Source organism: Ornithorhynchus anatinus, chromosome X2, assembly GCF_004115215.2.
Source record: "Ornithorhynchus anatinus isolate Pmale09 chromosome X2, mOrnAna1.pri.v4, whole genome shotgun sequence".
NCBI classification, from domain to species: domain Eukaryota; kingdom Metazoa; phylum Chordata; class Mammalia; order Monotremata; family Ornithorhynchidae; genus Ornithorhynchus; species Ornithorhynchus anatinus.
Genome location: NC_041750.1, coordinates 11,370,434 through 11,385,468, shown reverse-complemented (window position 1 = coordinate 11,385,468; position 15,035 = coordinate 11,370,434). Strand labels below are relative to the sequence as shown.

Below are 15,035 nucleotides of genomic sequence, written 5' to 3'. Positions count from 1 at the left end.
AAACGCTTGTTATAACAGTATTGGATGTACCTAGGCAAGTATGGATCTGAAGTAGGTGCACCAAGTCAAGCCAGAAAGATGTATTCCTTAACCGAAAGAAGTGCACAGTCCAGAAACCCCCAGTTTGTTCTGGACCTTGCCCGGCCCGAGCAGAGGCCCAAAATGCGGTGTCCCGATCCTAGTTTGTGCCCAGGCAGGACCGCGTGGGGCTTCATTTCTCGGGGACGCTACCACATAGACTGTGAGCTCCTTGGGGGCAGGGGAACGCGTCTACCAGCTCTGTTGGACTGTACTCTCCCAAGTGCTTAGTACAGTGTTCTGCCCACAGAAGGCCTTCCATAAATACCGTTGAGTAATTGATTGACGTATATGCAGTGGTCCTGAGGAAATGTAGGTTCACCTAGGGGTTGTTGGGAATGGTTCTGGCAGCTGAGAGGACAGCCTTGCAGTTGTGAAACAATTGCTTGGCTCAGCCAGTCCTGGGACACCTAGCCCCAGATTCTAGAAATGAAGGTCTTCAGAGGGGCTGCCGATTCCTGGCCAGTTGGGGCTTTGGTCCCACTAGGCCACCAGCTCAGTATAGTTTAGTAATAGTAATAATAAAGGTATTTATTGAGTGTCCACTGGATGCAGTGCGCTATACTAACCCCTGGAAAAATACAATAGAAGCACGAGACAACGTCCCCTGACCCCCTGGAGTGTACACTCTAATAAGGGACACAGACACAAAAAATATTTACCAGTAGGGTAGTCGGAATGAATTGACGAAGGTCGATAGGCAACCACTGGAGATTTTTGAGGAAGGGGGTGACATGCCCAGAGCGTTTCTGGAGAAAGTTAATCTGGGCAGCAGAGTGAAGTATAGACTGAAGTGATTGTAGGGATTGAAGGAATTGTAGGAGGGCTTTGAAGGTGGGGAGAGCTGGGGTGTGTAAGATTAGAGGGGGCAAGGAAGGAGTTTCCAGGTTGAGCTAGTTGAGAGGGAGGTACAGCTAGGAGATGGGCTTGGGAGGACGGAGACTGTGCATCGGGGGTGGCGGGTGGAGGTGGCTGATACCTAGCTGGACACAGTTGGTGGAGAGACTGGAAGCCGATAGTGATGAGTTTCTGCTGGATGCGGAGGGAACTGGGAAGCCATTGGAGGGATTGAGGAGCAGCATGGCCTAGTGGAAAGAGTACGGGCCTGGAAGACAGAGGACCTGGGTGCTTATCCCAGATCCGCCCCGGGCCTGCTATGTGACCTTGGGCAATTCACTTAGATTCACCTCATCTGTAAAATGGGGAGTCAATTCCCGTTCTCCCTCCGACTTAGATTGTGAACCCTGTATGAGCCCTGTGTGGGGCCTGATTAACTTGTGCCTTCCCCAGCACTTAGAACAGTGCTTAACAAATACCACCCCTATTAATGTGAAATGAACGATCGTTCAGGAAGTTGATCCATGCAGCAGTATGTAGTGGAATTTGGATGCGGGGAGAGGCCGGAGGCAGGGAGACCAGCGAGGAGGCTGATAAAACAGTCCAGTCGTGAGAAGGCAAGAGCTGGGACCAAGGTGGGGCCAGTTTGGGTAGAGAGGAATGGAAGGCTGTGGGAAGTGTTGTGTGATAAGAGTCTGCAAGATTTAGGGGTGATTTGAATGTGAAAGTGAGGGATAGCGAGGTGTCCCGGATGACGTTGAAGTCTTAGGCTTCTGGGACTGTGGGAGAATGACAGTGTCGTTGTCAGAAGTGGTAAAGGTGGGAGGAGGTGATGGTTATGGGAGAGGTTTCAGACATGTTCAGTTTGAGTTGCCGACAGGACATTTGGGTGGAGATGTCGTGGAAACGAACGGAAACGTGGGATTGCAAGTTAGGTGACGGGTCGGGGCCAAAAAGGGACGTTGTTGGGAGTTGAGCGTGTTCGACGTGGCAGCTGGAGCCGTGTGAGTGGATGAGCTTCCCGAGAGAGTACGTGTAGAACGAGAGGAGTAGAGGACCCGGAGCAGAGCCCCGTGGGACATCCGCATTCGGGACCTGTGAGGCAGAAGGAGATACAGTGAACGAGACTGAGAAGGAGCGAGGCCTGACGGCTAGAGCACGGGGCTTGGAGCCAGAAGGACCTGGTTTCTCATCCAGGCTCTGCCGCTTGTCTGCCGTGTGACCTTGCAAGTCACTTCACTTCTGCAAAATGGAGATTAAGGCCGTGAGCCCCATTTTGGACATGGACTGTGGCCAACCTGATTAGCTTGGGATGTACCCCAACGTTTAGTACTGTGCCTGGCACGTAGTAAGCGTTTAACAAACACTATTAAAAAAAAAAGAGCCGACAGAGAGGAGGAGAATCAGGTTAGTATCGTGTCTATAAAACCAAGGTCCGGTAGTGTTTCAAGGTGAAGGAATGGTCCACAGTGTCAAAGCCCACTGAGAGGTCAAGATCTGATTGAAAAATTATATCAGATCCAGCGCTTTGGGTAGTGCTTGGGAGAAGGTAAGGGCTTAACAAATGCCATTATTATTATTATTGTTATAATTATCATTATTACTAAGGACCAGAACAATTGGACCGAGATTGAACAGGTGAAAGGGAACTTGAGTGGAAACAGGCTGCTGACAGGAGTCGAAAACAAGGAGGCCTGGGAAGAGGGAGAAGGTGAGGCAGAAAAAGCAGTTAGGATCAGCTTCCCCCGACAGAGCAGGAGTGGTGAAACGGCGGCCCTTGTTCACGAGATGTGCAGCTTGCAGTTTATGATCTATTTTCACCTCGGCGGCTCCCCGTTGTCTTGCCCGCTGCTGCCTGCCCCCCCCGCCCAACCCTCGAATGCCCGGTCGCCATTTTGATCTGTGACTCTTGGTAACGTTGCCTTTTTGGTTTGCAGCTGGCTCTTGGGTTCGTGAGGTTCAGCCACCCTGTACCGAATGTCCCTGGGTTGCCAAAGGAAACAACCCGGGCCCTGTCATCAAAGAGCGTACAGTTTAATGGGAGAAGGGAAGAAACCCCCAAAAGGAATTCCAGTCAGCATTCCATGTGTGGAAAGCGGTCTGAAGGAGTTACAGGCCTGTAAGATGCAGTCAGTTATGGGTGACCAGAAGCTGGGGAAGGCGGAACCCTGGGGCATGCTCACTCTGACCTCAAGAGAGTTCAGCATTAATGAACTTCTTGTCTGTGTCCTGAACCACCAAGGGGTGGGACAGTGGAGGTGGGCAGCGTGGGCTGGGGACCAAGGTAGCAGCGTGGTCGGATGAGTGGGGCTTGTGTCTGCCCTTAAAGGAGTTACAGAACTGTGGTGTGGTGCTGTCAACCTGGGCCCTAAACCTTCCGTCCATTGCTCTCACCTTGGGCTCTAAAGTGGATCCTCATCTCTAATTTCCACATTCTCCACGTTTAGAAAGCTAGCTGATTCAGGCTGAGTGCAGCTAATGAAAAGCAATCCGTCAGTGGTGTTTCTCAAGTGCTTCCTGAGTGCTTAGCACTTGGGAGACCATAGCAGGGCTGGATTAATAATGATAATAATAATGATGGCATTTGTTAAGTGCTTACTGTGTGCCAAGCACTGTTCTAAGCACTGGAATAGGTACAAGGTAATCAGGTTATCCCACGTGGGGCTCATGGTCTTCATCCCCATTTTGCAGATGAGGTAACTGAAGCACAGAGAAGTTAAGCGACTTGCCCAAAGTCACCCAGCTGACAAGTGGCGGAGCCGGGATCAGAAGCCACGACCTCCGACTCGTGCCCGTGCTCTTTCCACTAAGCCAGGCTGCTGCTTTTCGGATTCACTGGGCGGGCCATGTTATTTCCCCCAAAGAGAGCGTGATCCAAGGTGCCCTGTCCAGTTTACCTTGAAAATGGTTTCACTCTTTGTATTTCCAAATGACGCCCAAGCGGTAAACAGACAGAAATGAAGCCCGTTCAGATGAGTAGCTTTTTATGACTGGAAAAAGTCTCATCCGCTGAAAATCTGAGTACTTTCTAGCAGTCCCAGAGTCCATGTCTGAGGCCGATAATTGTCGTGAGAGACTCGTCTACCTCTGGATGACTTACAGCTAGCTTGGCGTAGAATCTGTAATAATAGCGTGGCTTTGGGAATGCGGACCAGTCGAGGATTAAATCACTGGCAAACGCAGATCGGGCCTCCCTCATTCTCTCTGGTCTCGTCTTCCCGCCATTGTCATACTTGCTTCCAGGACACATTTATTAAGCATCTAAGCCCAGTTGTGATCCAGATCCAGAGATTTTGTCCGCAAAGACCTTAACTGGAGGCAGCGATTAGAAGGCCTCCTGTCATCATGGATTTGGCCCTGAGGAAATGAAAGCTATGCCGGCACGGTCCGACTCGCCATCCGGTGCTTTGCCGACCATTCTGCCGCTGCTGGGTAAGTCTCTTCCAAGGGACTTCTGCCAAATGTTTCAAGGGTGAGGAGTTTGGGGGGGCTTAATAGGTCCTTTCTCTGTCTCCTCTGATATCCCTCATTCTAATAGTGGTATTTATTGAGCACTTACTGAGAGTACACAGTTGGACATCAGACATGCTCCCTGTCCCTTGCGGGGCTCACAGTCTTACAGTTCAAAACAGTGGCATTTAAGCGCTTACTGTGTGCCGAGCACTGTCCCAAGCACTGGAGTAGACACAAGATCATCAGGTCCCACATGGGACTCCCAGTCAAAGTAGGGGGGAGAATGGATATTGAGTCCTCGTTTTTGCAGATGAGGGAACTGAGACTCAGTGAAGTGACTTGCCCAAGGTCACACAGCAGGCACGTGGTGGAGTAGGGATTAGAATCCAGATCCTCTGACTCCCAGGCCCGTGCTCCTTCCACTAGGCGATACGGCTTCTCTACCAGCAGGATGGCTGTTTAGTGAATTCTGGCCCCAAAATATGATAATATAAGTTTGGGTGTCCCTTTGCTCCCCCAGTCCCCCCGTGTAGGTCATGGCCCCTCCCCTGTCCGTCTACCCCATCTTCCCCCCACTCCAGAGAGGGAGCCAGAGCAAGGAAGATCTCTGTCCTGGGGGGGTCGGGTCTCCAGACCACGGCAACAGGGTAGGAAATGTGAGTCTGCCGGCTGAAACCCTGCCCCGACTATTTTCCATGTAGTGACAGAGTATTTCGATTGCTGTCCATCTGGCACCAGTAATAATCATGGTATTTGTTAAGTGCTTACTGTGTGCTAAGGACTGTTCTAAGCACTGGGATAGGTACAAGGTAATCAGGTTATCCCACATGGGGCTCACAGTCTTAATCCCCATTTTATAGATGAGGTAACTGAGGCACAGAGAAGTTAAGTGGCTTGCCCAAGGTCACACAGCAGACAAGTGGCGGAGCTGGGATCAGAACCCACGTCCTCTGACTCCCAAGCCTGTGCTCTTTCCACTAAGCCACGCAGATGAGGTTGGGCACAATCCCTTTCCCGCATGGGGATCAAAGTCTTAATCCCCATTTTACAGGTGAGGTGAAGTGACTTGCCCAAGGTGGCAGAGCTGAGATCAGAACCTACATCCTGACTCCCAGGCCCGGGCTCTTTCCACCAAACCCTGCTGCTTCCCTATAACATGAGGGTTGTGTTCCCGCAAACTCCCACGTTAGGAAAACTTGTTTTGTAATTCTCTATCGTTCTAATGACACGCACAAGCAGTTCCTTCTGATAACACAACACCCTGAACCCAAATAAGCTCATATTGCTGGAAGAATGTTCACTGGTGCCCTAACGGCAGTCTAGCCCAGACACTAATTAAAAAGATGTGTTAAGGCAGAACTGAATGTGCAGAACTCAAGGGTGATTATCAGCGTTCAGAACTGGGGTAAAGAGCAGTTTTGCATTTCAGAAGTTTCCAGTATTTTTTTTAAATTGGGTTTTAGTTTAGCTTTTTCCTTTTGATGCACAGACATCATCTTCAAGTTATGCTATGTTATGTGGAAGAATAAAAGCACTTTACAAATTCAAGGCCAGTTATTCATGGCCAGTGTTTCCTCAAAATATCACCCCTTTCTGGTGTTGCCAAATGACCCAATTGGTTAAACACTTGATAAGCTACCTGTTGGTACACAATGTTAAGGCAACTTTGCTTAATTTAGGATATCGTTTATTCATTCACTCAATAGTATTTATTGAGCCCTTACTGTGGATGGACAACACTGTCCTGGGAGAGTCCAGTAAGTGAAAAAGGACTCCAGGGTCAGGCCCAGATTTAGCCTCATCTAGGTCTTGGCTTGGCGGTGTAGACTCTGTGCTGGTGGGAGGAGGAGGAGGAGGAGGAGGACCCTCACCCGGGAGATCGGCAAAAACCAACCACTGGGCCAGTGGCCCAGTGAAATTCTAGAGCCTTCGCAGAGTAGGGAGGAGGCAGATCCCTCGGAGGAAAATATGACACATTGAAAAATGAGCAGCCGTTCCCGATATCCCATATTGAATTGTGGAAGGGCAGTTGAAGGAGTTAAAGAAGAACTTGAAGATTTTTTTAAATTAACTTTTTTGGACTTTAAAAACAAATTCATCATTTCAAAAAATAGATTTTTTTTGTGGGGGGCGGATTTGGTTAAAGCAGGTAAAACCCTAAAAATTCAGGTCCTGTTTCCCAGCCAACCCACAGGAATTGCCACTGCTTTTTAAGTATTGCTCCATCGAGGGCATTCATTGAGTCCTTATTTTTTAATTTTTTTTAGAGTATTAAAAGCGCCTTACATATGCCAGTCACTGTTCTAAGTGCTGGAGTAGACACAAGGTCACAATCTTAATCCCCATTTTACAGAAGCAGCGTGGCTCAGAGAAGCAGCATGGCTCAGTGGAAATAGCACGGGCTTTTAAGTCAGAGTTCATGGGTTCGAATCCCGGCTCGGCCACTTGTCAGCTGTGTGACTTTGGGCAAGTCACTTAACTTCTCTGTGCCTCAGTTACCTCATCTGTAAAATGGGGATTAAGATTGTGAGCCCCACGTGGGACAACCTGATTCCCCTGTGTCTACCCCAGCGCTTAGAACAGTGCTTGGCACATAATAAGCGCTTAACAAATACCAACATTATTATTAGATGAGGTAACTGAGGCCCAGAGAGGTGAAGTGACTTGCCCATGGTCCCACAGCAGACCAGTGGCAGATCCGAGTTTAGAACCCAGGTCCTTCTGACTTCCAGGCCCGTGCTCTAGCCAGTAGGCCATGCCGTTTCTGCGCAGAGTGTGTCCTAAGCGCTGGGGAGAGTATAGTGGAGGTCTAGGAGGTCCTTACCTTCAAGGAGGAGGGGGGAGACAGGGAGGGGGAAGCAACCAATAAGCAGGCATCATCGTCAGAAGCTTCCTGCTTCTGTATTCTCAGGGAGCCTGGTACGAGAAACTCTTTGGGTCCCCACTCATGAAATGCTTGTTGTCCGCCACACAAGGTAAGACTGGTCCCTGGCTGTCCAGGGTCAGTAGGAGCGGGGGAAGAGGGATTTAGGGAGAGGGTAGAGATGCGGAAATGAAGCTACGGCGATCACTTGGACTGGTTGCTGCTTTTGTCTGTGGGTAGAGCAGGGGACATGAGCTCCGGATCTTAACTACCCACTTTCTCCCAGTCCCCACGGATGCAGGCACAATATTAATAGACCAGCAGATGGGCATTTGTGGGCTCTCTCTACACATCTACAATCAGACGCAAATAAGAAAAGTCTTCCCAGGCAAGGCTCTAACAATAGAAGCCCATTCGGTCTCTCTTTGGCATCCACAGCAAGTAAATCTTTGGCAGATTCCTTCGCAGCGAAGGGTGTTGTGACACAGTAAGATGACGCTTAGGGTGACCATGCTGGCATTGCAAATGCCAAAAGGACGTTTGCTAGATCTACTGCTGAATTCATCCCATCGCGAACAACTGTCTGTGCTCAGAAGAGAGAAAAGACTTTCTAAACCACATAATCTCATGGTAGGGGCTTTAGTGGCTTTTTTTTTTTTTCCTCTGAAGGAAAGTTATCTGTTGTCACAGGTGATTTGCCCAGTAAGAATTGATTTTTTGAACTCAGTGAAAAGAAACAATTTTTTGGCCATCAGGAAGGAACCGTGAGCTTATTTGCACATCTCAACTATTGCTGGGGTTTGGTTTTTTTTTCCAATCTGATTAAATATTTCTCAGCTTGAATGAGCTTCTAATTTTCACTTCACAGCTCATTTCTTGGGAGAATACCTTATTGCTTCAAAACCAAGAAGGGAAGTTTATTTTGGATTGCTTATGTGGAGGGTGGAAGGCTAGTTTTTTGGGTTTTTTTCCTCTCAAAAAACCCCCCAAAACACCTCATAGCCTTGATTTCAGATTTGGATATATGCAGTTGACCTTAAATGTTGCCTGGAACTGCATGCTGGGAGATGAGCCCATTTCACTTTCTCCCTCCTTCCTTTTTCTCTCTTCTCTCACCCTTTCTCCTATGTTCTGTGAACTCCCAACACCCCACTTTCTCCCCTCGCGTGTGTCCTCTCGTTCCTTTCCCCATTTCATTTCAAGCAGCTGCTAGAAGAGAGATGGAATCTAGCAACTGGAGTTTTATGTGTCGTCTCCTGGGCTTCTCTCTCTCCCCATGCTGCTCTCTCTGTGCGTTCTCTCTCCCCAACCTCCCCACCCCTCTCCCTCTTTCCAGCACCCCCCCTTCCAGGCACCTCTCTCTCAACCTCTCTTTCTTTCCACACCACCCCCCCCCGGCTTCTCCCTTTCTGTGCCTCCCCCCCCCCCCCACTTCTTCCCCCCCTCTCCCCAGTGCCTATCCCCTCTCTCTGACTCTCTCCCCCTCTCTATGCCTCTCCTCCCCTTCCGTGCTTCTTCCTCCTCTCTGCCTCCCTCCTTCCGTGCCTCTCCCCCCTCTACCTCTCCCCCACCCCTCTTTCTCCCTACCCTTTGCCCTCTTCCCTCACCATACATCTCTTCCTGCCTCTCTCTTACTCTCCCTGTTAGGGAGGCCTTTCGTCTGGTTTTCAGCTGATCTGTTCCCCGTCCAGTACAGATATTTTTATTTTCAGCACCTAACCTCTCTCCTCTTCGACTCCTGCTGTTGAGTTCAGCAGCTTGGAAGTGGCATCCTGCCTGTTTACTGGCCTCTGGGAGGGGAACGTGAAGGCTCTGGAACAAGTGAGGGAGGGCAGGGGTCCCCCTGAAAGAAAAACCTTCTAGGTCTGGGCAGTATGGGACATACTTTATTGTATTTAAGTGCTTACTATCTGTCAAAGCACTGTTCTAAGCACTGGGCTAGATATAAGTTAATTAGGTCAGTCACAGTCCCTGTTCCATATGGGATTTGCCGTCTAATATTGCTTCTGCAAAATGGCACATATGACATCATTATATTACACCTGCCTGCCAGGTGTAACACATCCAATATCCTCAGCAGGTGACAGTGGCCTCTATTTTAATAATAATAATAATAATAATTATTATTATGGTATTTAAGTGCTTACTATGTGCCAGGCACCGTACTAAGCGCTGGGGTGGATACAAGCAAATCCGCTTGGATGCAGTCTGTGTCCCACATGGGGCTCACAGTCTCAATCCCCATTTTACAGATGGGGAACTGAGGCCCAGAGAAGTGAAGTGACTTGCCCAAAGTCACACAGCAGACAAGTGGCGAAGCCGGGATGACCTTCTGACTCCCAGGCCCGAGCCACTGTGCCATGCTGTTTCCCTATTTTCTCTATTTTCTGTCTACCTCTCATTTGTTCTTTCTTATTGCCTCTCCTCCTGATGCTGCTGAATCTCCAGGCACCTCCTACTTGGACTGTTGCCAGTCTCACCCCCCCCCCCCAAAAGTGGGTATGTTCATTTTAATATTAATATTTGGTATTTGTTAAGCGCTTGCTAAGAGTGCAGCTCTGTCCTAAGTGCCGGGGTAGATGCGAGACAGTCAGATTGGGTATTTTAAAAGAAGGGTGAGATAAAGAGGGTGGTTTAATAGTCATGAGGCAAGTAGAAGGGGCAGGGGCATGGAGAAGGATCATTTTTTTTCCCCCATTCTGCAGTATCACATTTTAGGGAGTCATGCTCTGCACACTGTAGGCAGTTGATAAATAGTGTTACTTCTACTGCTAAATCCAAGGCCATCTTTCTTTCGGATGTTGTAGGACGGGGGAATTTGGTGTTATTCAAGCTCCTGATTTCCAACTCGGATGGTCGGGCCAAATTTCTTCCTCCCGGGGGTGAGTGACGCCCGCACCAACAGCACTTCATCGAACCTATTCTGAAACGAGCAGAGAGTGGTAGGGGTAGATGGATACACATGGTCGTCTCAGAGTTACTGGCCTGGCAGGAGAGCCGCCAGTTTGAGCACACAGCGATCACTGTTGATTCTTTATTTTCTAACAGCTTCAAGATGCCTAAGGATTATTAGGCCAGGCACAGATGGTTTCATATATTTTGCCTAATTTTTTTTAGCATATTGAGCCAAGTCAGTGAGTACATTGCTAACACCACAGTGACTTGCCTCCAGCTCCCTTCTACACTCAGCGGTTCTTAATTCTCTGGTATCTACCTCAACTTTGGTAGACCAGGGCAGTTTTTTGGAGGGAGAGGGGCAGAGAGACTTTTTTCATGAAGGCACTAGTAAACTCATAGAGCAAATCCAGAACTGTGTGTTTCTCTACCTAGCTGGCAAAATAATCACTCCCTTATGCTATTCCCAGACACCAGGGTGGAATAGTAAACATTCAGCCTGCTGGAAACTCAGGATCAGTGAATTCTATTTATTGCCCTGTCATGGTGATCTTGGGGTGAGTCACTTCACTTGAGTTAAGGTCCTCGTTTTCCTCAATTGTAAAAGGCTGCTCACTTCGCAGCCTTTTGACCTCAAATATGGGGTGATAAATTTGGTCTCATTATTAACAATGGGCTCCCTGACAGGAACCGTCTTCCTTAACTGGTTGTTAGTCTTAAACTGCCAGACAAATAAATCAAAATTTGCCAGCCTCTACCTGAATGCCTCCCCCTTCCCCTGTCTTTTAATCCCCTGTATCTGTGCTTTCTGTTCATACCCAGACACTCTAGGAGAAGTAATGGTGTTTACTGAATGTCTAGGGGGTGCAACACACTGTACTGAACACTTGGCAAAAACAAAGAAGTGACCTATTCCTTGCCCCCAAGGAACTTACACTCTCGGCTCATAGTCCTGTTCTAAAATTGGCCCCGGGGAGCCTGTGCTTGCCCAGCTCCCTGTTGGACAAAGGATAGGGGCATGGTCTGGGATGCTCTGCTATGCTACTTTGCCCCCAAATCAGGAATTGCAGAGCTGGGGTCTGCCAGCAGCCCAGAAAGCCTAAACTTTTCAGGAGGTAGGTGGAGGGGCCAGATCCCGCCTCTAGAGCCGAGTGGAAAGCCGGTCCCACCTTCACTCTTCTCTCCTCTCCCCGCCCCCAGATCCTCACAGGTCTTTGAGCCCTGTTTGGTTCCCGCTCGGCTCATTGTCGGCACTCAAATGCTACTGATTGATCCAACTAGACTGAGATGTGAAATGTTAGCAAAAAAACCATTTAACTGAGCTGAACTTCTAAGTCTACTGTTTCCCTCATAGTGAAAATAATTATCAAATCCTTAATGACATTTTTAAGAGTTTGGAGCTGCTACTTTGCTAATATCTTATTTTTCTACAGAAGCCCAGATAGCCACCCAGAGGTTGTTATTGATCAAATCATATTTTGGCAGTGTGGCTTGGTGCAAAGAGCATGGGGCTGGGAGTCAGAAGGCCTGGGTTCTAATTCCAACTTTGCCACTGGCCGGCTCTGTGACCTTAGGCAAGTTATTAGCCTCTCTGGGCCTTAAAGTCTTCATCCGTAATGGGGATAAACTCTAGACTGTGAGCCCCTTGTGGGACAGGGACTGTGTCCGATCCCATAACCATGAACCTACCATAGTGCTTAGCACATAGTAAGTACTTAAATGCCTTGATCGTCATGCTCATCTATATCACTTCTCCGGGCCCCATTGTGAGGTTTGGACGTCTCTCCTGTGTGTGAAAAGGAACTAGAGACTGTGAGCTGTGCCATTATCGGGTTAGACTCATGGTCCATCCTGTCCTGACAGTGGCCACATGCTGTTTGAATGAACTGGCTGGTGGTCCACTCTGTCTGACATCCGTCATCTAGCAACTCTAACATCTCCCCCTACATCCGTCATTCTCCCTGGAGTAACCCCTCTTGAGCCGGCTGCTGTTTTCAACCCGTTTGGTGTCTTAGGCCGACCTTCCACTGGGTAAAGAAGGGAAACTGAGCTCGAGCCTGTCACCTTCAAGCTTCAGTGGTGACTGACGATACCCTCTTTATGTCGTCGTCATGATTTTCTGGACTTCAGTCACGTCCCCTCCCCCTCTTCATCTTTCCAGACTGAAGCGATCTTACCCTTTCAGTCTCTGTTCATAGGGCAGCTTCTCCATCCCCCTGATCATCCTGGTTGCCTTTCTCAGTACCGGTTAGATGTTCTTGATCTAGCTGTAATTAATTACATTAGACACCACCCAGAAAATTCAGCCAAAAGCCTTCCTGACTACATTTGTGTAATCAGGTTGTTGCTGTCCAAAAATCTTCCGCACATCAAGGCAGAGAAGGGAGCTGGCCTCAGGAAGCTTTGATCGGGGAGCCCTGGCACTCACCCTCTCGCTAGCCCTCTCGTCTCTTCCCCTAAGCTCTCCGCACCTCCTTCCCACCGCCATCCCTCTTCCTACTCTTCTAGTCGTCTCTGCCATGGCTCCTGCCACGGTGATGGCCCCCTAACTAGCCTGCACCGAACGGCTGCTCACCGATCAATCGAGTGTATTTGAGCACTTACTGTGCGCAGAACACTGTACTTAAGCGCACCAGCTCATCCTCCCCACCGCTCCCACTGCAGCTCCACTTTACTCTCCTCACAGTTGTGTGCTGTTCCCTCCCCACGATAGGTGTTATTTGCTATTGCCCTGATCTAGGCCTGGGTGGGGTGGGGAACTGAGATTGACCTGAGACCGTGCTGGGCTGCAGCCTGATCTTCGGGGTTGATGAGAGAAGCAGCGTGGCCTAATGGAAAGACCACAGGCCTGGGAGTCAGAGCACCTAGGTTCTAATCCTGGCTTTGCCAAATGCTTGCTGGGTGACCTTGGGCAAGTTACTTTGCTTCTCTGTGCCTCAGTTCTCCTGTTCTCCCTCCTACTTAGATGGTGAGCCCCACGCAGGACAGGAACTTGTTGTCCAAACTAATTAACTTGTATCTACCCCAGAGCTTAAAACAGTGTTCGACGCGTAGTAAGCACTTAACAAGTACAATTAAAAAAAACCCTCTTTCTTAGCCAGAGCGGAGACTTGCTTCTGAGTCATGGTGTAGTTTGGGGTTCTTCCAGTCTGACAGGCCCTAATGGGAGGCATTTGTTGGATTAGGATAAGTGGTGTGATGTACCTGGATAGAGTGTGTACTAAAAAACTCCAGTAAATAGGATGTGAAAATCGAGGTAATGAGTGTGAGTCACGGGTTTGAATGCCTGTGTTTTGATAGACATGTGAGACATGCATCGTTGAAGATGTCTGCCTTACTAGGGCATTAATAAGGACAGTCGGTGTAGTCCCCAAAGCCGGGCCCATGCAGGGCTTTGCTTGGAGTTGCGCTCGCTCCCACTGCCGATTGACAATGAGGTTTGGAAACAGGAAATAGCAAACATGGGCTCTTTCTGAGTCGTGAAGCAAGCTGAGTTTTGAGGTGGGAGTGGAGTTTGCAGGGCAGAAGTTAGCAGTTGACACCACTTCGAATCCCTCCACTCCACTAACCACAGAAGGGAAGCAGCAAGGCCTGGTGGAAAGAGCCCAGGCCTCGGAGTCAATTTCATCTGCGTCTAATCTCGCATCTGCCACTTGCCTGCTGTGTGACCTTAGGCAGTTCACTTCGCTTTTCCGGGCCTCAGTTTCCAATCCGTCTGTAAAATGGGGATTCAATACCTGTTCCTCCCTCTCTTCTAGACTGTGAACCCCATGTGGGACAGGGACTGTGTCCAACCTGATTAATTTGTACCCACCCCAGCGCTTAGTACAACGTGATAAATGCTTATCAAATAGTATTATTATTATTCTCCTTCTTTGAGGTGATTAGCAGTAACCAGGGTTGGGCAAAATCACCACCGAAAACATTTTAGCCTCTGGGAACCTAAGCACAGCGACTGTCCCTGCCCAGTAAGGGGAAAATCCACCAAGGCTGAATTACTCTTAGCCACATGGCTTCTAGCCTAAATACACTAGAAAGTTGTGAAAAATACTGTCTTTCTAATTGCCTGAGTAGGCAGATCTTCCAGTTTCTCAGGTTACTCTCGGGGAGTATAAGGCCCTTTGAGGAGAGCATTAACTCTTTCGGACTACTAATGGGCTATTTAATGCATTGCTGCATACAACGCGGCCTTGTGCCAGATGTGGGATGGGCAGTTATTTGGGGTTGCAGGGCACCATTTCAGAGCGGTGGACTTCCCGTCAGTCTGTTAGATCGCAAGCCCCCTGAGGACGGGGATGGTCTCTTGCTACTCAGGAGTATTCTCCCTAGGCTTAGTACTCTTCCAAGTGCTCGCTGCTCCCAGTAGCTGCTCAATAAATTCTATGGATCAATTGGCGCTAGCAATGAATTGGCTATTATCTTGAAAGGAAAAACGGAACAAAACGGTATTACCATGGTTGATGGTTTTTCTTTAATTCTTACTGCAGACTGACTTTGGCCAGTAAGCCTTATGATTCATAAGAACAGCCCAGCTCCATTGTTTCACCATGGATCAAGATTATGAGAGGCGGCTGCTGCGTCAGATCAACATCCAAAATGAAAACACAATGCCTGGTGTAAGTTGCCTACCTTCCTCATCTCCTTTTTGGCACTTGGGTGTTTTTTCTTTCACCTCCCATTTAGCAACCAACCCCAGAAAGCCACAGAAAGACGGGGAAGGGCGGGATCAGATTTACTAATTGTTGTGACGAATGAGAATTAGAAGGTAAACACTTCTCCTAAATATAGGGATGTGGGAAACCCTCAGTAAGACTCTCAGCGAAACTTCTATGAAGAAATAGCAGGGCCACTCTCATAAAACAGGAGCTGTCATCCTCAGTGGAGTGCTTATTGTGTGCAGAGCACTGTG

The 15,035-nt window shown here is 48.8% G+C and overlaps 1 protein-coding gene across 8 annotated transcripts in view; it reads left to right on the top strand.

Moving 5' to 3' along the window:
* The window catches only part of FZR1 (fizzy and cell division cycle 20 related 1), a 58,584-nt gene that overhangs the window by 11,423 nt on the left and 32,126 nt on the right, over positions 1-15,035 (top strand). For 3 of the 8 annotated variants that reach the window (XM_029052712.2, XM_029052711.2, XM_029052709.2), the window contains 2 exons: positions 4,159-4,347; positions 14,614-14,742. In XM_029052712.2, coding sequence (XP_028908545.1) covers positions 14,674-14,742 — 69 coding nt within the window. In that variant the 5' untranslated portion in view covers positions 4,159-4,347; positions 14,614-14,673. Of the gene's footprint in view, positions 1-4,158; positions 4,348-7,279; positions 7,344-10,038; positions 10,114-14,613; positions 14,743-15,035 lie in introns of those variants that run through there. The other 5 variants (XM_029052717.1, XM_029052713.2, XM_029052716.2 and 2 more) reach the window with 3 other exon arrangements.